This window comes from Knufia obscura, assembly GCF_036327395.1.
Source record: "Knufia obscura strain CCFEE 5817 isolate CBS 148926 chromosome Unknown scaffold_1, whole genome shotgun sequence".
Lineage (NCBI taxonomy): Eukaryota > Fungi > Ascomycota > Eurotiomycetes > Chaetothyriales > Trichomeriaceae > Knufia > Knufia obscura.
The window spans coordinates 1,454,218-1,476,857 of NW_027042687.1; the positions used below are offsets into that span (position 1 = coordinate 1,454,218).

The 22,640-nt window shown below is 50.6% G+C and overlaps 11 protein-coding genes across 11 annotated transcripts; 6 read left to right on the forward strand and 5 right to left on the reverse strand.

Annotated features, from left to right (window-relative positions):
• Positions 1–1,623: 1,623 nt before the first annotated feature.
• Positions 1,624–2,709, reverse strand: BGL2 (glycoside hydrolase 3 protein; the record flags this gene model as incomplete). The annotated part of the gene is made up of 4 exons (XM_064868983.1): positions 1,624–1,638; positions 1,689–1,927; positions 1,978–2,117; positions 2,171–2,709. The coding sequence occupies 4 exons, from the start codon at positions 2,707–2,709 to the stop codon at positions 1,624–1,626; spliced, it is 933 nt and encodes a 310-aa protein (XP_064734480.1).
• Positions 2,710–3,136: 427 nt separating this feature from the next.
• On the forward strand, positions 3,137–3,535 carry PMZ80_000534 (uncharacterized protein; the record flags this gene model as incomplete). Its single annotated transcript, XM_064868984.1, has 2 exons — positions 3,137–3,192; positions 3,238–3,535. 2 exons carry the CDS (start codon positions 3,137–3,139, stop codon positions 3,533–3,535), a joined length of 354 nt encoding a protein of 117 aa, XP_064734481.1.
• Positions 3,536–3,630: 95 nt separating this feature from the next.
• Positions 3,631–4,405, reverse strand: PMZ80_000535 (uncharacterized protein; the record flags this gene model as incomplete). The annotated part of the gene is made up of 3 exons (XM_064868985.1): positions 3,631–3,837; positions 3,888–4,326; positions 4,374–4,405. The coding sequence occupies 3 exons, from the start codon at positions 4,403–4,405 to the stop codon at positions 3,631–3,633; spliced, it is 678 nt and encodes a 225-aa protein (XP_064734482.1).
• A 2,251-nt stretch (positions 4,406–6,656) lies between these two features.
• Positions 6,657–7,436, forward strand: PMZ80_000536 (uncharacterized protein; the record flags this gene model as incomplete). Its single annotated transcript, XM_064868986.1, has 1 exon — positions 6,657–7,436. One exon carries the CDS (start codon positions 6,657–6,659, stop codon positions 7,434–7,436), a length of 780 nt encoding a protein of 259 aa, XP_064734483.1.
• A 1,482-nt stretch (positions 7,437–8,918) lies between these two features.
• EFM6 (Protein-lysine N-methyltransferase efm6) lies at positions 8,919–9,653 on the reverse strand (the record flags this gene model as incomplete). The annotated part of the gene is made up of 1 exon (XM_064868987.1): positions 8,919–9,653. The coding sequence occupies one exon, from the start codon at positions 9,651–9,653 to the stop codon at positions 8,919–8,921; it is 735 nt and encodes a 244-aa protein (XP_064734484.1).
• Positions 9,654–10,207: 554 nt separating this feature from the next.
• On the forward strand, positions 10,208–10,809 carry PMZ80_000538 (uncharacterized protein; the record flags this gene model as incomplete). Its single annotated transcript, XM_064868988.1, has 3 exons — positions 10,208–10,223; positions 10,320–10,624; positions 10,675–10,809. 3 exons carry the CDS (start codon positions 10,208–10,210, stop codon positions 10,807–10,809), a joined length of 456 nt encoding a protein of 151 aa, XP_064734485.1.
• A 1,059-nt stretch (positions 10,810–11,868) lies between these two features.
• Positions 11,869–12,821, forward strand: PMZ80_000539 (uncharacterized protein; the record flags this gene model as incomplete). The annotated part of the gene is made up of 2 exons (XM_064868989.1): positions 11,869–12,465; positions 12,513–12,821. 2 exons carry the CDS (start codon positions 11,869–11,871, stop codon positions 12,819–12,821), a joined length of 906 nt encoding a protein of 301 aa, XP_064734486.1.
• Positions 12,822–14,094: 1,273 nt separating this feature from the next.
• PMZ80_000540 (uncharacterized protein) lies at positions 14,095–14,517 on the forward strand (the record flags this gene model as incomplete). Its single annotated transcript, XM_064868990.1, has 1 exon — positions 14,095–14,517. One exon carries the CDS (start codon positions 14,095–14,097, stop codon positions 14,515–14,517), a length of 423 nt encoding a protein of 140 aa, XP_064734487.1.
• Positions 14,518–14,727: 210 nt separating this feature from the next.
• Positions 14,728–15,655, reverse strand: PMZ80_000541 (uncharacterized protein; the record flags this gene model as incomplete). Its single annotated transcript, XM_064868991.1, has 2 exons — positions 14,728–15,009; positions 15,059–15,655. 2 exons carry the CDS (start codon positions 15,653–15,655, stop codon positions 14,728–14,730), a joined length of 879 nt encoding a protein of 292 aa, XP_064734488.1.
• A 480-nt stretch (positions 15,656–16,135) lies between these two features.
• Positions 16,136–17,293, reverse strand: PMZ80_000542 (uncharacterized protein; the record flags this gene model as incomplete). Its single annotated transcript, XM_064868992.1, has 1 exon — positions 16,136–17,293. One exon carries the CDS (start codon positions 17,291–17,293, stop codon positions 16,136–16,138), a length of 1,158 nt encoding a protein of 385 aa, XP_064734489.1.
• A 3,816-nt stretch (positions 17,294–21,109) lies between these two features.
• Positions 21,110–21,868, forward strand: PMZ80_000543 (uncharacterized protein; the record flags this gene model as incomplete). The annotated part of the gene is made up of 1 exon (XM_064868993.1): positions 21,110–21,868. One exon carries the CDS (start codon positions 21,110–21,112, stop codon positions 21,866–21,868), a length of 759 nt encoding a protein of 252 aa, XP_064734490.1.
• Positions 21,869–22,640: the final 772 nt, after the last annotated feature.

The following is a 22,640-nucleotide window of genomic DNA, read 5'->3' on the forward strand; positions in this document are numbered from 1 at the left end:
GGGCATCCCTCATCTCCTGAACAAGGATTGCATCTGTGGAGGTAAGGCTGACCGTGATGTGGATATTCATGGCTTTCATGGCGCAACTATGAAACCTCTCCTATGCATCCGGCTATGCCATGCGCTCGATACTGTGCATGAGGTAAGCAAACTATGCTCCTGAACTTTTGAACTGTGCTTGCTAAGACAGGCGACCTCAGCGAATGTGGTTGATCACCATCAACATGCTTTCCACAGCGGTATGTATGGCGCTTTGGGATAAGTTATCATCGGTGAAGGATGCTCGGGTTATCAAGTCGTGGTGGCAAATCCTCTCTGGAGCTGCTGTTGAGAGACACCATAACGTCGAATCTCAGCGGCTTCCTGTACGGCTACCTCAACCTCGTCTCCGTTGATCACATGTCCCCTGCCGCCGTGGAGCGTATTGCGTCGATTGACTGAGAGCTTGGTCCAGCTCAAAGCGATGGCAATGTTGACGATGGCTGGTTCAACAACATGTCCGAGACGACAAAGGAAGAACCGGAATTGGTCTGCTGCAAGGTTACATGATAGCACAAGTACCAAGGGGTTCTCAAACTTGTTGGCGTTATGCTACTTGTGTCAAGCTGATCGACCGGCTGTGGCCACGTCTTAGTTGCTCTGCTACAACGATTGTTGATGTAGATTGCCGTTCGGCTGCTTCGCCTAAGAAAAAGATGGTCACTATATTCAATCGACATACAGGTGTGTACGTAACCCTTCTTCAAGGCTAACATCATTAGTCTGGAATGTGCCAACTGATCTGCTGCTTCACCCCGCCATGTCTACACACCAACTCTGTAGGTGCCTCTCGGTTATTATTCAACCACGAGCAGACTTGCTATCGGTGGCTCAATGTACCGTCCAACATCATACTCTGCGTTGGAGGTGATTCGCCTTCACCCTCAGCCCCACCGCCGTAAAGCAAAATGACAAGGCAGATATCCGACAAGTCAATATCAGAAGACTACCTAGGTACTCAGCACAGGCCAAGATGCAACCAGACTTTCTACTCAGTCCTCTCACACTCGAGATCAATGTGCACAGGTATTACGGGCAAGCATAGCGAGAAAGCGAGCAGTGGCTTGTGACGCGCCGTAGGCAGGCTCTTTCAACAAGTACCTTGCTACAGAACAACGAACAGGCCCAATGGCAAACGGCTACATTGTGTCAAGCAGACCTACTTGCTTGATGAGAGAAATGTGTCAATAGGGTGGTGTATGGTGGTCGATGCTGAGGCGAGGAGCATCTCGCAGTCAAACCTCAAGTGCGAGGACGAAACAAAGCTGAGAGAGTACGCCGGTGGTACGGTTAACTGGGAAAAGAGGAAAAAGCACACGGAACGGTAACGTCCTTGTGCAGGTAGAATTTCGAAAGCTCGAATAGAACGTGGTCAATAGTGTTGACATATGTGTCTGAACGAGAGCAAGACCATATAGATGACAGATGCCCCATCAGATGCATTTCTATACCCAGCTATCTATGCCGAACGTACTGCGTAGGTCGCGGGAAATGAACATCCAAAGTCCATCAGACATTGCCTCCAAAATCTTGTTCCTGAATATGTCAAAGTGGGAAGCAATAGATCACAAGCTTGCATCACGTTTATTGGCCACATTTCTGTAGAACTGTTAGCAAATGATGCGTCAGTGTGAGGATAGTTCTGTTACCATGTCGAACTTTGGCTTCCGCTCAGCGTCGAAAGAACCCCAGTTCTTCTCGCTTGCGGCTTCACCATTATCACCAATGGCATCTGCCTTGTTTGGCTCATCAAAAGCCTCGAACCAGAAAAGATCAACACCCCAGTCGAGCATAGCGCAGATAGCTGAGTTCCAGTATGTCTCCTCGTTATCGGTACCGGCTTTGGCGGCACCGGCGTCACTACCACCGTCACCTGGCCAGCCGGTCTCTGCATCATGGTTAGTATGGATCTTTGCGAGATCAATATAGAGTGCGTACCGCCGTTCATGAAATGAATTCCATCAACGCTGCCCGAGACTTCCTGAACATGGGCCAGAGCTTGCGCCATATCGTCGAAGTAGGTCTTCGTAGCATTGCTGATATCTTGGTACTGCCAGTAAGCAAATCCATTGGCGAGGCTGCGCAATATCAGTTTCTAGTTCCGGGCCTGCGTGTGGGATCTCCTTCTTACACAAGATCAAGACCGCTCTTGATAATGCCGTCCATGGTTCCGTTGGTCCAGCAGTTCCAGCTATCAGCCGTGCCAATCTTGGTGTTGGGGAACGTCTGCTTCATGTCTCCGATCCACTCAATCAGAGACTCTGCGTCATATGTGCCACGGTACATGCCCTCAGAGCCAACAGTGATACCGAAGAGGGTACCGCCGTACTGCTCGACATTTGCATCAACAATGGGGGCCTTCTCTTTATCGTAGACACCACCATCGGGCCACATCCCAAGCAAGACCTGGAAGCCAGCAGATTGGGCGGCCGGCAGGACTTCTGAGGGAGTGTTGCATAGGTTGCCAAACGAGTCGGATGAAGAATAGGTTCGGATAAGAGTGGAGTGTGTATTGTCCTTGATGGCCTGGAAGTCGGCCTCGAAGTCGCTCTGCGTCTTGCAGGATCCGTCAGGGTTGACGTTGCCGACCGCAAAGCCCAACTGACCAGCAGCTGAGACCGCGACAGGCGCGACTGTCAATGCGGCAGAAACAAAAGTTCGGAATTGCATGACGGTTGCTCAAAACGTCGCTAAGGTTCGGGTTGTTGCAGGCTATAAAGCACGAGGTCGTGTTGGTGCTTCGCCAACTGAAAGTCCTCTAATACGTAGAGGTCGCAGTAGAAGGAGTGACGTGAAGGTACAGATTTACACAAAAGAATGTCGGGTCAAATACACAGAACAACGAACATCAAACTTGGGCTGCAAGTAAGAGAGGTCGAAGGGCCCCTTGAGAGAACAAGGCGTCCACGGGCGTCCTCCGCAGTTGACACGCTACACTAATTAGGTAAAGCTTCAGTAGCCTTGCTGTACTCCACACCCGACTAGATTTACACTTTCACATGCAGTGTGCCCTCCCCACGATTTCCTGCATGTACCACAGTTGTGCACGAGTAGATGAGGTATTCGATCGCGCCCCTTCCAACAGACAACATCAAAGATGTCCGCTCTTTCACAGATGCTGGTCATTCTCGGCCTCATATCCTTGTTCCATGCGTGAGTTCTCCTTCTCTGGGTGAGGTGCTCCGTTAACAATATCAGCGCATATTCCGCTCACGAGTTCTCTGCGATTGCGACGAAATTACATGTCAAGCCAGATCTCCCTCTTGACATCAAGCTCGAAACCCTGACGGCAGTATTTCTGGCATGTTTCGGTCTGGTGCTGGGTTCCGAATCACTAAAGCCGATTGCGTGGGCGGCATGGAGTGGACAGATTGAGAAAGACGGTGGTGCAGCAAATCCATTTCGAGCTCTGGAGGATCGATCGAGTTACTTAGACATCCGCGCAAAGAGGAAGGAATTTGCAGAATGGGCACGCAACGAAGGTGCTGCTGCTTAAGACTGGTCACATGGCTAGTCGTTACATGCATTCTGATGGAACAGAATTATTCGATACTCCCACACTGCTCGAACGCTACTCCGCTCCTCTTCTGGTCAAAGGAGGAGGCCACCTGATGTTGGGTCCTCATGGTACGAGTCTGGTATTGTGAAAGGCAGTCTTGGAAGGTGTCCTGCAGCCACACGTTGGATGAGCGACTCTATTTCGTTATGGCCATCCACAAGAAGACCTTGAATCGCCGGGAGAAGATGCCCATCACTATCAAGAAGAATTTGGGGTCGGTCCATGGCCATACGCATGACCTGTCGATCAAAGTCAGCCTGGGAGCATGATTAGGCCGTTTACGACTTACCATGTCGATAAGGAGTTGTCTCATGAGACAGCCATCCTGCATCTCTACAGTGTCGAGGATGTCAATGCTCTCCCTGTATATCGTTGTATCCTGGGCTCTGGCAAACATCTCACAAATTTTGGTTGCGATCCGATTCTTCCAGTCGCTTGTACACATCAGTCGATCCGCCAATAGTCGAGCCTCCACTACAGTCCGGAGCCCATCGTCGCTGAAATTCCTATGCTGCCGTCTAGTGTACAGCCAGTCTGCTACAACATCGAAGGCCTCAGGAACCACGTCATGCAATTCCACTTTCTTCTCTTTGCCTTCTTTGTATTTCTTCTCCTCTAAGGCTTTCAAGAAGTAGCTGCTATGGTCTTGGAGCAGCTTCTTGTGGATGCGGAACGTGATGACTGGTTGACCAACCTCTATCTCGATGATTTCGTCAGCCAATCGTGACCTAAGGCTCGTTAGCAAAGCAGGACACGCCACGCCATGGAGACTTACTTGAGAACGCGGCTCTGGCCAGTATCTGCCATTTCTATCAGACACATTCGGAGTGAATGGGAGGAAGGAACGCAATAAGCTGCGTGAGCTGGTCCTTATCATGAGAATAGGCACAATCCGACCCAGACACAAACTCAATGCGCAAGACTGCCAACGACAAAGCTTATGACTATGCAAGCAGCGGGCATCCTATATCCTGCCTTGTGAGTCTACGTCTTGGCTATTTGCGACAAATCCGTGATCAGACCAAACAAGAATAGAGTGGTGTCCTAAACACACCTAAAGCACTCTAACTCAGTGTCCTTCGCAAGCAATTTTTCTACTCTCTTGTTACAGTCCGGTAGCATCAAGCAGCCTCGCTCCCGGTACGATGCCTTCCGACCGTATTATGGCCATTCATCCTATCATTGAGGTTGACTCGACCAGCGCACGTACGACGGGGCTCGAGTCTGCCGCTCAAATACCAAACCAAGAAGTTCTCAAACATTGCAGAATCAGTTTGAGATAAACATATCATTACATTATCGTACAAGAACTCCTACGCTTCATTCGCGGTGCCATTAGCCCCTACTCTCGCCTCATGACCGTTCATTGGAACCATACCCTACAAACTAATAATGCCTCCTTCCACCCCGTCGATCAGTCCCTCTCATCCGTCTCGTGCCCGCAGCCTTCTGCCCAGATCGTCGCGTCAGTGATCCCTTAATCCTGAGCACAATACCAGAGATCTTGTCGCTCATACTTGGCTTGCGCTTGTGGTGGTGAACTGGTGCTGCTGTGGTCGCTGGTGCGTGTGCGCGTTTCGAATACCGTGCCATGTTTTGGGCTGTGGTGTTTGTGGTTGTGGTGTGATGGGTACGTGCGCTACGTCTTGGTGCTGTCTTTGCTCTGAGGCGCGACATCAGGCTTGGACGTGCTGGCCTGGTAGTTGTGGTGTTGGTGGCGTGGCTGCGACGGGAGCGGGTGAGCGGCATTTTGATAGTGCTTTCCTCTTGTGGTTTGTTTGATGTGTATGTTGGTGCTTAGAGATTGTTGGTTTCAGTGGAATGCGTGATCAGTGTTTCAGCTGTTCAGATGTCTACTGTTTACAAGAAGGAAACTATTTCCAGCGAGGCGTCTCAACCATTGATATACACAATTCATGATTGTGTCTCGTGACAGTTCCTCTCACCTTCACCTAGGGTCTCATACCAACCTCTTCCCAAACTTGTTTTAGGCACGCTCGTCGTGTCTCGCGAGCTCGTCATGCAGGTATTAGGTGAGTGTTCATCCTGGCATACCAGAAAGCTGAGCTCGACGTCATTGGTCTCAATTGTGGTCAGGTCAGATGGTAGGCAAACACCTACCTCTAGCTTCCATGGCGCTGCATGTAATCGTTCCTGCTGTGGCACTAGAACCAGGATAAAGCTGTTAAGCAGGTTCAACGCAAGTTGGCTGATGAGGCAGAGGAAGGAGTGGAACAGCTTGTTGTTTGGAGACAACCCAAGCGTCGACCACGCCTGCTATGACGTAGCTGCAACTAAGCCTCGGCACTCTCCTGGCTGCTCACGCTGCTCAACAACGAGCTTTCAACGTTGACTTGCTCGAGAAAAGGACCTTCGATGTCTGCTGAAGCCTGCCAGGACAACGATCAATCAGTCAATGGAAGTTCTCGCAGCAGAATCCGCACCGCAAGTACGAGACTTCAGACTTTCGTAGCAGTTTCCCAACCGGTTGCCGTGACTGCGAAGTGCTACCTGCAATGCTTCCTCTATTTATGTCCTTGGTCGTGATGTCTTCCCCTTCATGCCTCGCTTGAGCAACATCTCTGTACAGCATCTCTGATCGCTGCAAAGAATCTTCTGCTCAGGCTATACTTCCCAGGCGCTAGTAGTGCGAATGCATATACACGCCCTAAGCGCGACGTGGCCGTTGGTCTGCTAGACGCTAATTTACAAGCCTGAGACGTGGAGTTCCGCCTTGCAGTTGACTACAGCTGCAGTTCAAGTGCAACAATGATTGGTTCGAGGCAACAGCAGGTATGCTCGCGCCTACAAAGAATGAATAATCACAGTTTCCGCCCTGACGATGACTTGGAGAACAACGTGATGTAATGCGGAAATTTGCAAGACTCTAATTGATGTTGAAACATAAATTGAAGACGAGGAAGGATCGCTAAGCCAACCTATCTCAACAACAAAAGCAGGACTTTTGTATCTATTGATTGATAAACAATAGTGTACAGGTGAACCATCGTCAACTATTTCCAACGTAGCCAAATCACACAGCCCACCAATCGCGACAATGTCGCTACACGACGTCAACACCGCCTTCGGCCTAATCACTCTCCCAGCCAACCAAAAAGCAACCCCACCAGCCACTTCCTCACCAAAGCCATTGACGCCAGCACAACTCCCTCCCCCATCAACACCCCTCGCAAACCGCATCAACAGCTACGCCAAAGCCAAGCTCCCCTCGCAAACTTACACTCACTCCCTCCGCGTCTACACCTACGGCCGCGCCATCGTGCACGAGTGCTTCCCCGACTGGAACCTCCACCCCAACTCAAAACTCGACGAGACATGGTTCATCACCGCAATGCTTCACGACATCGGCACGACACCCGAGCACATCAGTGCCACAAAACTGAGCTACGAGTTCTGGGCCGGTTATCACGCACTTGATATCCTCCAAGATGTGTCGGCGACTGCACCGCACGGTGGTGATGAGGCGGGTGGTGTCGCAAGTAGAGAGCAAGCGGAAAGTATAGCAGAGGCGATCATCCGGCATCAGGATGTGCAGGATAAGGGTCGGATTTCGTTGCTGACACGGCTGATTCATATGGGTACGTTGTTGGATAATGTTGGGGCGGGTGTTGAGATGGTGCATCGTGATACTATTCGGGCTGTGAATGAGACGTACGATCGGAAGGGGTGGAGTGGGTGTTTCAGGGATACGGTTGTGAAGGAGAAGGAGTTGAAGCCTTGGGCTATGGTTAGTCGGATTGAGGGTTTTGAGGATGCGATTGAGTCGAATGGGAGTGGGTTGATGAGGGAGTGGGATGAGGGGAAACAGAGTGATTAAGGTGGTTGGCCTAGGCGATTTATACTTGTAGTTTCATTGATTAAATGGTAAGGGCAAGGTCTTGCTTTTCTGGTAGTGACAGATCGTGCTCCCACTCAGGATATGCGTGTTCGGCGTCGACAACTCGTTACATGTTCGATGGCTTAGAGACTGCTCCAGGAGCACAGGTCCATAGAGTGGTAAGCCAATGGAAGAAATCGGTTGTCCTGCACCGCATTTATCATGAGACGGCAGCCAACGTCCTTCACGCCTCCCAGCCACCTGGCGTCTCTTGAATCTGGCTTCGCAATTGGAAAGTCCCTCAATGTAGCTTCATGCGAGATTCTACAAGGTCGCTACGCATCGAGTAGCCCTTCCAAAAACTGCAGCAAGCTGAGTAGTAGGAATTTTCGGCCGGTTGCAATTCACACATAAGGGAAATGCTGCTTGCAAAACGATTCTGAAGTGGTTGCTGGCCGTTGATTTCTCGTCATGTTGGTTCGCTTCTGGTTGCTTGCCAGCATGTTGGTATCTGATCATGCGTTGCGTGCAGCAGTTTGCTCGGCTGTTGATAAAAGACGCTTGATGGAACGGACATAGCTGTCTACTCTGATGTAAGACGCCTCCGCGGCTGATCATCGCTGCACAGATTGGATATCACCATAATGAGCCTGTCTCAAACGCCAACCAACATTGAGATTGGTAGACTCGTGGTAGTCAGAACTGCCCATCCTCCAGATGCCGTTGGCATGCGTGAGATACAACTCATTACGCACAGTCGCTTCTTTGAGGCAGCTCTTCGTCCACACAGGGTTTTCGATGAGTCGATCCACAGAGAAGTGACCCTCTCACAGGCTGAGACCGGGGCCTTTGATATCTGGGCAAGCTGGCTTGAGGGAGACCTCCGGCCTGGGCTTCTGAGACGACATGGCTTCAAACAAGCGATCAAAGCTTGGATCCTCGCGGACTTCCTGATGTGCTCAACTTGTTGCAGAAATGATATCATGAGGATGATTCACCATATCTTCACAGGCGTGCACTCCACGACAGACTTGTGCAAGCAAAGCATGAGGCTGTTGAAAAAGGTACCTGCTCATTCGTCTCCCAGTATCAGAAGATTCTTGATCGACATGGTAAGATCTGGATAATTTCGGTCAGGACCCGAAACTGACATTTGTAGATTGCTCATGCGTACAGGCTGAGATCACCCGAGCTGTTCGAATCTCAAGGTGGATTAACGTCTACCGCTCGAAAATTCTTTGCACATGGTGGAAAGGCTGTGGCAGAAGTCATGGACAGAGTAGCCAGAGACGAGGCCAACGACCCGAGAGACCGCTTGGATTCCTATCTCGAATGACCAGAAGGCGCTCCAACCCTTGTCAAGGATACTTGGATTTCATGAGTACTGTAGTAGCGCGCCAGTTGTACCCTTTTTGTTCTCGTCGCACATTGCACGACCCTGTGTTGTGCTCACTCCTGCTGAGTCCTGAGCATTACCGGAGACTAGCTGACTCCATCGTCTCTGGCTGTCACTTTGTTCACAAAGATCGAATCCCGTTGATCTTGCACACTGCTTTCGTAATCTATTTCCTGCACGATGAACTTCTTCCTCAAATCACGAATACAGCGCATGTCTGCTTTCCTTCGCTTTTTAAAGCAGAAATAGCAGATTGTGCTAGGTCCTATGAGGTCAGTGAGAGTCTGTAGCAACAGAGGAAATGCCGGCTCAAAGTAGACACAGTCAGCAGCAAGCACGACGTCTGGATACATTTTCGCTTTGGGTTCTGTACTCTGTATCTGCGAGGCAACTTCAGCAGGCACGTCCTCGCCCCAGTCATACACGGCTGCCTCAACTTTCGTCGTCAAGTCGTTGAGCACAATGTTCTTCTGCATCAGTGAAAGCATTGGGATTTGGTCTGTGATAAGTAGTTTCCGGTCGTTGCTGGTTAGACAGCCGGTGGCAACGGCAAGTCCGACCAAGCCTCCGCCAGCTCCGATTTCGATAATGCTTTTGCCGCGTAGATCTGCGTGATATTTGAGCATATACTTTGCCAGTGTCATGCCAGCTGGCCATAGTTGTCCTCCACAGCCTCCTTTGAGATCCTCATAGAGAAGGAGGGGCTTTGGCAACAAGCCATCGAAATCTGTGTTTGTCGTGCCTGCAGGTTTATTTTCTCTGTCTGGGACGATTGACAGAGAAAATATGTCGTTCTCCGGAGTTGCTGACCTGGAACTCATTCGTGAAGAGATGACCAGGCAAGAGATCAGGTTGTTCGCACAGTAGTAAGAAGATGCACTTATCAAGATCGAAAGTGATGCGAGATTGGACTAAAATAAGATTTCCGATTGTGCTTATTTGATTGGCGGAATCACGAATCTGGGGGAAAGAACTTCTTATCACCCGCCTCTTCTTGTGCACGATATTCCGTATTGAGCTCTTCTGATGGTTCTCAAAATTGAACAGAAATGAAAAGGCGTATCCATAAAACGATGAATTCGGTAGCATCGAGATCAAAGGTGAAGATCAGATGATCTAGATGCACATTGCAGATATGCCAGCCTTGTTGGCGCGCGTGGTTCAGTACGTCATTGGCGCAGTATCCACCGTGTCGTCATCTTGAAGCTGGCGTTTTGGCAGTAATCCTTGATGTTGTGAGGCACTAAGCTCCTCCAGCTCCTGTCGTCTTTCCTCTAAATTCTCAATTGTCTGTTTACTTCTCTTATCATCACTCATCCCATCAACCACATCTAATCACAAAGACCAACTAAACTCACACTCTCAATCATACACAATGGCCACTCTTCACTGTAAGTAACGTCCCAGTCGCCGCGTCGCAGTGAGCTTGAAGCTCGAGGTGACGACTTGAGCTCGATTCAGCAATAGCTAATTTCATCCTTTCACAGACCTCCCACCCGTCAAGCCATCGGCTATCGCCCTCGGCGTTGTCTTCAACCAAGTCTCATCTCTCGCCGTCCTTGCACCTCTCTTCGGTGACACCTACCACCGAGCCAAGGCCGCCGACAGCAACGAGGAGTTCTTCAAGTCAAAGGAGGCTGCTACCGCTGCTGCTAGCTGGGGTTCATCCATAATCGGATCTGGTGTTCAAACATACGGTGTTGCCGCATTGATCAACGCTACTGGCACACTCAGCTACAAGGGTGCTGCTTACCTCGGCTCTTTGATCTTCTTCGCGTCTGCTGCTCCAGGTGTAAGTGCCGGATATTCTTGATATTGAGCTTCTCTGACATATTTTACCAGGTCGTCTCTGCTGTTGTCACTGAGAAGCGACCTCTCGATACCGTTGCCGTTGGCGTCTTGACCAGAGTCTTCGAGACTGTCGGCCTCAGCTTGTTCCTTACCTACTGGGGCACCCGAACCAACCCATTCGACTAAGCTTGCGTACAAATGATTGGAGTTGGCGGACGAATAATGTGCATTCAGATGCATCAGCATAGAGATGGACATACCACAACCCAGTAAAGCTTTGTGGCTGTATGTATAATAGCTTCCTAGCTTTCGCACGAGCCTAAGAATGAATGGAAAATTTTGAAAACATGTTTGTTCTACATATTTTTGTGATTCCCCTCCAGCTTCCACGCATACTAAAATCATTGCCAACAACACCATTGTTCACGTTCCGAGCCTTGGAAGTGTGTTTGGGAGCATGCAGGCCTGCAGGACTGCACTGCCACATGAGCAAGAGTGCACTTTCGGGTTTGTCACGCAACATTGCCGGATGAGAGCAGCGTGCATGCGATACTACCTTCCGGGGTCTAACGTTTGTTACTTCTCGATCACTGTGAGAAGTGTTGCCGAGCACTTCAAAGCTGGCTATCAAGTTCGTTGTTGCTAGAAGCCTCCATCATGTTTATTGCAATTGGAAGTCAGGGTCCGACCTAACCAACTGGAATCCACCAGTGCAAAAACGTTCCAAGTCTTCTATTGAAGTGAGATGAGACACTTATCAATGTCACCACTCCTTCGCATACGTCCCGGGCTTCGCTTGATCATCTATGGGAGTCTCACGCTGACACGCAGAAGACTAAGACAGAATCCTAACAATGAACATTGAAAATCTGCCAGCAATTGGGCATGTACGAGATCTCAATCAATGTCAGCATGTCTGAGCAATCCGATGCCTGCGGCGTGCATTCTCCCAGTCAACGATTGTTTTCAGCACACGAGGCCTGTCCACCTGAGATAGCGCGTGCACGACCGACGATTGACCACGGGCTGTGTTCGACTTGTCTGAAGGTTGAAGCAACTTCTAGCGAAGGGTACAATAATCAACAGGAAGGTGTCAGGCAACATTGACAACAAGCTTTACAGCATGTTTGCATTAAAGCTCTTTCTCAAAGCTCGGAATTTCGACAAACAGCATTGACACTTCAAACTGGTGAACCTAGGCTTCGTCGTCCACAGCAGAAGTTTACTTCCTGCATATTGCCAAGAATGGCCACTGCTCAATCTCAACCAGGTCTCCTCAACCTTCCAATGGAGCTTCGCCTCATGATACTTGAACGTGTACTGAAGAATCTACACTATCGACACAGCGCAGATGTACCCCAGGAACGAGTATGGGCAAATTTCAAGCGGAGAGTGGGCATTATATGGGTCAACCAGCAGCTTCGCTATGAGGCCCTGGGAATCCTACAGGAGAATCGTACTCTACACTGGGGCTACGAGATGAACCTGCTCACAAAGATGCCTCAACTCATTTTGAACAACACCACTCGCCTCATTGACCACGACTGGTGTTGTAGCGATCCCGTCTGGTACAAAGCAGAACTTCCACTCATCTGTTCGGTCATATATTATCCTGAGACAACGCTAGACCCTGCAAGTTGCAAGAAGCTCAATGATAACATGGAAATGGTCACTGCACTACGTGGAAAGCATGACGCTGCTTGCTTGACCGATGCTATGTCCTGGCGGCATAGGGACTTCAGCGATGATGGAAGACGAAGTTCTCCGATCCCGATAATGAATGCGTTTGTGGACTTCGAAGATGATGGGGAAGGGAAGAGACGGACTCCTTTGAGTTTATACGTGGGTAGTTGCAGCTTCAAAGACGACACAGGCTGACCAATTCACAGCTTCTTGAGATCGACATGAAGCACGCCACCATCTTAGATCGTTACATCAACATGTCTGAGGGATCCGCGTTCTGGGAAAAGCATCAAAAGCAGGCGATGTGGCCACGAGCTGAAGAGACATGCTTGATGGTCGATGTGGTGAGCTGGCCCACGGTTTACCATCCTGCCAGCGGTAATAGAAGAGTACTAACACCAGATGCCGGCTTGGTTTTGATGGTAAACCAGGAGTTGGAGGATGAGGAAACTCTGAGGCGTGCATTGGAGGCTGCACATCTGTTGACTGTGGAGGAGCAGAGTGCCGATGGATAAGTGTAGAGCAGCGAATCCCCACGTCGTAAGTCAACAGTCATACAATATACATCCTGTGAACCTACCAGCGAAGACAAGAGCTTCATTTCAGGGTAACAAATTCAGTCGGCGAGAATTGACCCCGATCTCGGAATTGAACACGCCGACCTCAGCTGATACTATACCACATGTGGAGTAGGCGCAAGGATGTCCCTCTGTGAAGCTCAATGCTGCAAGTAGACATAGAGGCCTTTAAATGCTTCGTACCCCCTACGTTCAGTCCAAAACAATGCAAGCAAAGGTAACCATTTCGATATACAAATTTTGCCAAGACCAGGTCCAGCCACCAGCTCAAGCACCCTAGCCACAATAGCAAAACATCACCTCGGAGACCTTCAGAAATTCCACAATGCCATCAACGCCCTACACCCTTAGCCTCGCCGGCACAGCGCTCTCCCTCTTCCTCTCAGGCGCGATAAGTGGGATCACCCTCCTCACAGTTCCCGTCATCCTCCAACAGACCTCATCCGACAGCCAACTCCTCCAACTATGGAAAGGCATCTACCTTCGAGGCGCAACACGAGGTCCAGCCATGGCTACAGTGGCAGGAGTTCTGCACGTATCCAGCGCGTACCTCCGACAAGCAGAGTCATCTTCTGGCACGGGGAGGTGGTCTAGGCAGAGTCTTGTTGCTGCGGGATTGACAGTGGCTATTTATCCTTTCACACTGCTTGTAATGGGGTCAACGAATGATGCGTTAATGAATGCTGCGAACAGGGGGGTTGGAAAAGAGTTGGCTAGGGACTTGGTGGAGAGATGGGGTGTGCTGAATTTGATGAGAGGTTTATTGCCGCTTGTGGGTGGGGTGTTTGGAATGGTCAACCTGAGCTCTTTCCGGTGAACTTGCTTTCACGCCTGTCTTATGTATCACGGTCGAGAGATGATTGACTGTACATATTCGACCTCATATTATCACCTGTACTAACAATGTACCTATCTCCGCCATGAAAAGCAGCTTCCGGCATGTCCAACATGGGAATTTGGAGTCCGATATGACTTCTCCGCTCCGCTCTTAACCATCATGTCGCAGGATTCGTCGTTCAAACCAGCACGGGAAGCGAATAGCATTGGGTTATACTATACTGAAGCATTATTTCTAACACCACAGCATCACAGTAGATATAAGAACTACTGTAGCCATTGCTTACAACGATCCACCGGACGAGACAAACTTGACGCCTAGAAGTAGACTTCATACCTCCACCGTTTCTCAGCCACCTCCTATCTCTCGACCATGAACGCCCGCTGCCAATGCGGCCTGATCCGCTTCCGCACACCCCTCGACAAGCCCCTAAAAATCTACATCTGCCACTGCCTCGAATGCCAACGCCAAGCCAGCAGCGCCTACGGCGTCAGCCTCATGTTCCCCTCCTTCGATTTCCCACCAGATACAGTAGCTCACCTGAAATGCTACACACGCATCACCTCCGAGGGCCGCGAGAAGAAATGCCTCTTTTGCGAGAACTGTGGTAGTAGGATTGTGCATTATATTGAGGGACAGCCATATATGACGCTAAAGGGATGTGTTGAGGGGTTGACGAGGGAGATGATGGATGGGGCGGCGCATATTTGGGTCAAGAGGGCGATTGTGGAGGTGCCGAGCGGGGCGGAGGTGTGGGAGGGGGAGCCGGATGGGGGGACTGGGGATAAGATTTGAGGAAGGGCGGAGGTAGAGTTTGCGCGAGTCATAGTAGGGACTGCTTTGGTTACATATGATAAGGTCTGTGTCCGAGCGCTGAATACTTCTTTCATTACGCTCTGTCTGCAGTTAGCTTTTGCGATACTATGTGTTCTTCTCGGTAATGACTGAACCTTGCGTTGAATCGATGCTCTGCCCGCAGACTATGCAACTGATATGCCCTACATCTCAGCCACATCGGTGTGCAGCTGCCAATGCTAGCGCCATTCTCTTCCCGTCCTCCAACTCTGCTTCGACAGCTTTGATATCATCTGCTCCCCGCGCCAGGACTTTCTTCTTCCCGGTAGGTGCGTGATAAAGTACAGGAAACGCAACCTGTTCTGTCATCATGAGTACCTGTTCTGCCGGTATCCAATCTGATTCTGATTGATCATAAAAGTCGAACTCTTTATGCGCCATGTTAATGAAGCGATTGGTGACTTTGCCGGTGGAGGTGTTGATTTCGAGACACTTGACAGCATTAGTATCCGAGCATGATAATGCTGCACTTTGCACTTACATAAAGATCCCGAAGGTTAAGCGTTCTGTCCAGATGTGACCCGAAGAAGGCACGCACTTTGGCGGTGACTTGGCAAGGAGGTTCGTTGGTAGGAAGCGACAGGTCAAGACTCGTCCAAGCATAGCGTGCAGACTCGATGACGACTTCGTCGTGGTTGCCAGCGAGACAGAATCTCAGGTCTTCAATGCTAGAAATGTGTGCGTGTTGGTATTTGAGCCATGTCATTGGCCAACAGGAGATGGACTTGACTCGTGGAAATCTCGTGCGGTACCACTGGAGTTTATCGGCGAAAGAGCCGCCGTCTTCCACTCTGGTTGTGTTGTCGCGTATGAGAGGAGGTACTTGTAAGAGGTCGGAGTCGTAGGAACACAGGGTGGTGAGACTCGCCTGAAATATGGGTAGAGCTTCGTGCCGGAGGGAGCGATTGACCCCAAGGATGCCTAGATTCACTTTAATGTTTGTGAAGACCTGCTGGCGAATATCCTCCGGAGAGTTGTCGTGCTCGTATATCAGATCCCCGAAGACATAGCGAAGGATCATGACACGTATCTCGGCTGGAAGAGTCAGTAGTGCTCGCCGTCCTTGGTCGAAAGCCATGATGAGGGATTGGAATGGTGTTGTGGGATCTTGGGGAAAGCTGTGGTGGTGTACTTCCAAAACATCGAAATGTAGAAGGGGATGCCGCGCAAGAAGTAGTTCTAAAACCTGGTCCGTTTGGTTGTAGTGTTCGAGTGAAACTGATTATTCATTGGGGGACGCCTGAACGTGAGCGCAGCAACTGTGTCACTGTATTGCACTTTGCACCAAGCTTGCATGCAGTAGCCATGAGTGCAAGAGCTGACAACAGTGAACATAACTTCCACACGATGCATGTTGCTTCAATGCGGCAATAGGACCATTTGTTCATCTCGTTGCACTTAGACCATGTGCCTCGCTGTCAACACTCGAAGCCTCGGTAGGAAACCTCTACAACAGCACACAGCACAAAATCGTGCTTGGCTGAGAAAGTGCAGCAGCATCTCAAGGATAGCAATGCTGACGCTGGACAGACATATGATTAGCAGTCTATGTCGAAGCCTAACTTGTTGCATCCGACTCAGTCTCTTCAAGACCTTTCATAGTCTCCTCGATCTCCCATGGATCTGTGATCGCCCAAACGCCGCCTCCTTTCGACTTTGTCGCACCAACCTCCTTTCCGACAAGATTTCTGCCGACCTTACCAGGCCCTAGACCGAGCCATCTCTTTGTGCCAGCCTTGTCATGCAGGTATTTGATGGAGTCCCACCACAGCACTGTATCGATAGCTTGCCTGGATAAGTTTTTCCTCAAGTTATCTGCCGAGTCAAAAGGCAGACCGGTGACATTCGCTATCGTCGTCATCTTGCCAGGCCAGTGCACAACCTCAGGCGTCATGACTTTCTTCATATAGTCAAAAGCTGGTTTCATGATTGGACTGTGGAAAGCACTTCGACTTTTCAGTTCGACCGCTCGTGGATCATGACCCCCAAATTCGCGTATATGTGTTAGCAGCTCTCGTATCCTTTGAAAGCTGCCACTAAGGACGATTTGATTCTTTGAATTCTTGTTGGCAAGCGTGACTTGCCGTATCGCTGGTGCAGCACTAGAATCATCTCTGGTGCCTTCTGCATCATATGCTAGCCATTCGTTGACAGCGGAGATCAGAGACTCCAATTGGTCTGGCTCGCATACCAGCGCCATCATGCCAAATGTTTCTCCTGTCTCTTCTTTGGCCTTTTTGGTGCATTCTCCCATTATCTCGCCTCTCCTTCTCACTATTTTGAGTGCGAAGTCAAAATCCAGATAGCCAGCAGCTACGAGGGCAGCATACTCGCCTAGACTGTGTCCTAACGTGACATTGATTCGTTTGTCTGTTTCGAATCCGAATTCCTGTTCTAGCACCCGCAGAATCATGACCGAGGTAGCCATGATAGCTGGTTGGGCGTTCTCGGTCTTGTCTAGTAATGATACTGGTCCCTCTTCTATGATCTCTGATAGCTTAACTCCTAGTATTGAATCCATCTCCTCCACGAAGGGTTTGCAGGTTTTGGGATATGCTTCCAGCCACGGCTTGAGCATACCTTTGCGTTGCACGCCATGGCCGGGGAAGAAGAGAGCTGTTCGAAGTGTCGGTTCGGCGCTGGTAGCATAGTCACGTGTCGCTCGCTGACAACATGGCCTTAAGGTAGAAAGGCTGATGGCCGTCCTGGGCGGCATTGTGAGTGGTGGTACAGCTTGCTAGTGGTGCGTCCGATTCACAGCATGCTGCTGAGGCTGACGATTAGCACTACTTTGAGTATTGCGCTTGGTTTTGTCTCGACCTCGATGTCCAAGATAGATTAGTCGTTTGAGTGAGCGTGTTGCAAGTGCCACGAGTAGTATTAGGTTCAGGCGTCGCAGACCATCACCATATCTACTAAGCTGGAGCTCGCCTGGGGATATGCGGAGGCTCAGTGGGGCAGCTCGGCATCGGCAAAGCTACTCTGTAAAGAGCCTTGTTGCTGCAGTTCATTCAAAAGGCGAATCAAATGAGCTGCGACCACAAGCCTTGGAACCACTGAGAGCAGAAATCTAACACGGGCAGTACTGGGTGTGATCGCGAGCCGTGTCTGCTACGAGAACTTGAAACGATATGTTCGAGTATTGTAATGAGCTACAAGAAGACCCCAAATCGAGCAACACCATCGACTCTCACCGTCCGCACTCTATCAACCTGCGTTCGGCCATCAACCTCTACCATGTCTCCCTCGATTCATGCAAACACCAGGTATGATTCTACCACGACGACCTGTTCGAGCAGTTTGTTAGCATCTCAAGTCTTCTTCACCAACGAGGATCTCAAAGACGTAGATATAGTTGGGATCAGGTAATACATGCTATAAGTTTTAGGTTAACATTGGTCGCTGTGCGACCTCTACATTGCAGAACTTTTTGCTCATCCGCCAACCGACAAGGGAAAAGAGATGGTATGCTTACCTTGCGAATGAGATCCAAGATCTGGAATGATGACGGTGAGCAGGAGTTGGTGATGGTTGTAGACAAGAATTTGGACAGCCAAAATCAAGATGGAAGACTGGACAAAATCGTCAAGCAGCACCAAGACCGATTCTGATTAGCGCCACGGCATACTCGGGAAGATGGGTGCCGTGGTAACGGACCTCGAGGTCCACCCGAGCAGTGAGTCGGCGGCACGATTACGTCTATCACCCTTCACATGTGCTTCACTCGACCGAGATTCTTGCTATTCATTATTTGGGCGGCATATCAGCTTTTCGGAGATCAAGCACGACATTAGCAATTTCCTCGATATTACGAGCAAGTGGGAAGGAAGCAGTCCTGTATCAAGTTCCTAACCCATCCCGAAGCGACGACAGATCAGTGCGCATCGGTATTGAAAAGCACAGACAACTCCGCTGGCCTGCGCTTGAGTACCTGACCATGCGCGCTCTTGCGCTGCTCACCACCATATCTGCTCTGGCCCCTACAGCGTATTCATTAGCAGATGCCGAACCCGAGACGCACCCGTACCTTAGCACGCTCTCTGGCCGCTCAGCGAATCCTCTACTTCTTTTCAAGAGACAATCATGTCCGACCGATCACACATCGTGTTCGGCAGTGGGTAGTGCCGGCTCATGCTGCCCGAACGATACCAACTGCGCCCTCGACCCGAATGGCAACGTAGCTTGTTGTCCCAAGAACGCAGTATGTACGGGTGTAATCAGTGGTAGTGCGCCTGCGAGTACTGGAAGCAGCTCAACGTCTGGTTTCGTACTTGGGACTTCCTCGACACCAAGTTCGCCCAGTCCCACGGCCGGCGCGACACTGGCACCAGGCTATTCAACTGTGCCAAACCAATACTATCCTTTCGTCCTAATACCTACCTCTTACCCAAACTCACAAGAGTGCCAGAGCGCATATTCGACTTGCCAATCAGCAAGCACGGCGTGCTTAAATTCTCTCGCGGGCCAAAATGGTGTCACGATATCAGGCATAGGTTCTCTAGGAGTAACTCAAGCTGGAGTAACAGGGGCGTTAGCTAGTAGCGCGTCCAGCATATGCAACAGTTTGTACCAGGAGGGGTGTTATGGCCTGCAGAGCACAGTGTGCAATCAGTTTGGCAGTGGAACAGGAGTTGCAACGCAGACCACAGGTTTCGTGCAGGTTAATGAAGGACCGGCGGCCGTCGCGAGATGTACGGGTGCATTATATACAGCAGCTGCGGCTGCTGTGGCGGGTGCGGGTGTAGCGAGGATGGCAATGATATAACGATGATGGGACGAAGCGAGGATGCAACGATAGGTAGATGAAATGACGAATCACGTTCTCACAACCTTGTGTGGGTTTGTTTGCTACATTACTCGCTAGAGCTCCGCGAGCCTGAAGACGTGGACTCGCTCGAGGACGGCAGTGACCCAGTCGTAGCACCACCATAGTTCATCCACGTTGATCTTTCCAGTCTGTCTATGATGCTGAAAGGCAGCTCTAACTGGAAGGTGCAAGTGGTAGTTTGTACCTGGAAACGTATTTTACATCGAAGTTCCACGAGACGCCTGCTTTCTGCAATCTCTGGCAGGTCGAGGTGCGCAAGCGAGGTCGCACACATCCCGTACTGCTTCCAAGCTGAGAATGAAAGTATGCGGACAAGCCTGGACAGTGTCCTGCATTGTCCAGCTGTGAAATTTGAAGCAAACTATCTTTAGCCTCTTTCTCAGCTGAAGAACAAAAGATTCACATAATCGTCCTGACACAACGACAGCCACGCTGCAATAATACCTGAGGATCCTGCTTGTAGAAAACACCGTTTGAGGGAAATCCTTCAATCTGCTCTGCCGACATGCCAGCAACCTTTAAAGGCACGCCTCGACCTCTGCGGCTCGTACTTTCGCCCCAGTTGCAGGCCTTGCAGATTCCCATAACAGAGTCGAGATCCGAAGAGTAAGCATGAAAACGAGGCTTCGACCTCCTGTTCGTGTTTCAAATTCGTTGAGGGCAGTCCTCTTTGAATCTCTCGGATAACGATTTCGCATATCGAAACACAGTCACAAGCATTTTCCCTGGGCCCGCGATTAGCACGACCTCAGAGCGACAACTTCGAGTATCACAGCGTTAGTCAAGAAAAAGCCATCGGAGTCCCAGCATCATTGGAATCGGCAAACCATCCCTAACGAGGACTGCGCTCTGGCCATTTCCTGCACCGAGATGCGATGACCAACCTGTTTGGGCCCACTAGACCTCACCGTGGTTTCACATATCAGAAATTTTCAACAGCCTCGACACCTGATCAGGCGGGCAACGACCCTCTGCCGAGCATAGGTACCATGCTTGCCAGTCTAAAATAGATAACCAAGACGACTTGAGTGAGCCTCGCGTCTCGGCACCAGAGCGTGCTGAGACGCCGAGACTGACTGCCGTCAAAGGAACACACACGTGGTGGCCTCTCTTCTGGCGTTTGTTCCACAAGACTCAGAACCATGTTGTACACGAAACATCGACCAGCGCATCGCTGACGCAGGCACGAACTCTCTTCGTGACAACGCCGTTTGCATCCGGTGACCTGTAGGTTCTTTGTCTGGCGAAAGATACCCTGTTTTCGTAGGGCAGGGTGTATGAGACTAACGGTGTTTCATGCAAGCGCCACTTACACAGACTTTGCTGAAAACAGGTCAAAACAAACTTTCTCCGCTCCGCCCGATCTCCACGTTGGATTCGCTCAGGAGGTCTTGGGATTCTGGGCTTGATCGCTTTGGGACGGTTCAATCTAAACGCCCGCATGAGGCGTTTCCCCTGAAGCCACTATATTTGATCGTCTTTGTTGCTCTTTATCTTCTTTCTTTCCCAATCATTCAAGCTGGGCCTTGCTGTATACTCGAAAGTCTGTGACTTACACGTTCATTCACTTACTCAACCACACTCCTTTATCCCTCGGGACATCACACTCTTTACTGCTTTGCTCAGTGACCAATCTCTACAATCAAACGAAAAAGACCATCTTACTTCCGATCTTCTCGAAGTCCGACAATTACAACTTCCAAGATGTACACAATCAAGACTATCTCTCTCCTCGCCCTCGCAGGCTCTGCTCTCGCAGCACCACAGCGAAACTGGGGTAACTGGCGAGGCAACAACGGTGGCGACAAGCCAGTCGCTACTCAGACCGACGTTGCTGTTGTAACCGCATACACAACCGTCACATACGGCGGAAACTTCGGCGGCTACCAGCCAACTGCCACCGCTGCCCCAGAGAAGCCAGAAGCTCCTGAAGTACCAGCACCATCCGCACCAGCGCCATCTGCACCAGCCGCACCCGCGAGCTCCTGGACAGGCTGGTCCTCATCAGCTGTGCCAGAACAACCGAAGCCAAGCGCACCAGCATCCTCCGAGGCCCCAGCCCCGGCTCCATCAGCGCCATCAACCGGTGGTGGCTACATGGACGTCGTCTCCCAGTGGCGATCCAAGATGGGCTTGAGCGCTCTCACAGAAGACAGCACCCTTGCCGCCAACGCCGCTAAGACCGCCCGTGACGGAAACGGTGAGATGAAACACGAGCTGAACCCGGGCTCAATGGCCCAGGTCCTTGCCCCAGGATCCCCAGACGAGTTCGAGAAGGTCTACGTCGGTGGCTGGCTCTGCGAGGTCCCATCGGCTCAGGGTCTCGACGGCATCTGCGACACCATGTCTGCAGGCTGGAACTACGCAGGCCAGACCGGCCACGCCGACATCCTCTCATCAGGCTCGTACACCAAGATCGGCTGTGGCTGCGAAACTGGTATCTGGGCCTGTGATTTGGCTTAAGCGAATACAAAGCGTGCTGGGAAAGCAAGGTGTTGATGAATATGATTCCTATCTATCTTTGGAGGGGAAATACATCTGGACAACGGGGCTTCGAACATTCTATGGTCACAAACTTTTGTACACTTTCTATCATGATGCAATGTCTGAAATGCCATTAAGACTTTGTTATCAGCTTTGCTATCTTTTTTGCTCGCATGGACGTGCAGTTGTGGTTCCCATTTGACGATGCGTTTACCTCGTGGTACCTCGTACCATCCTTTTCGTCGTAGCGCTGCTTTGCTCCTCCGAGACCCTTATCCGTTGTCCGTGCGCATTCGACCTGAACCGTGTGCAGCATCTGGGTTTGCCTCTTCCCACTCGTGCCTTCCAAGAACGGCCGCCCCCAGCTGACCTGAAGACAAAGCCAAAAAGCCATGTGAAGCACTGCACGTGGGCTCCTTCAATGGATTCATTATTGTTCTCCACGACCACCAAGACCGGATGTGCTCGGTGGCCCTCCTGGACTGAGACACAATCTACACAAACAACAGAACGCGATGCAGCCGTCTAGACAGCAGCTTCCATGGCTCAGCTGAGACGTGGCTGGCGCAACCGGAAGAGACACGCTGACTCAGCACGATACGAGGAGTCGTAAGCTGTAATTTCGTTCGGATGGTTTCGCAATCTTATATTATCGTCACCTCGTGTTTGTGATCGTCGCAGGATGGGTTCTGCTCTTTGATTTGCGCGGAACGAGATTGCTTGTGTTGCTGCGATGTCGATGATTCGCAAC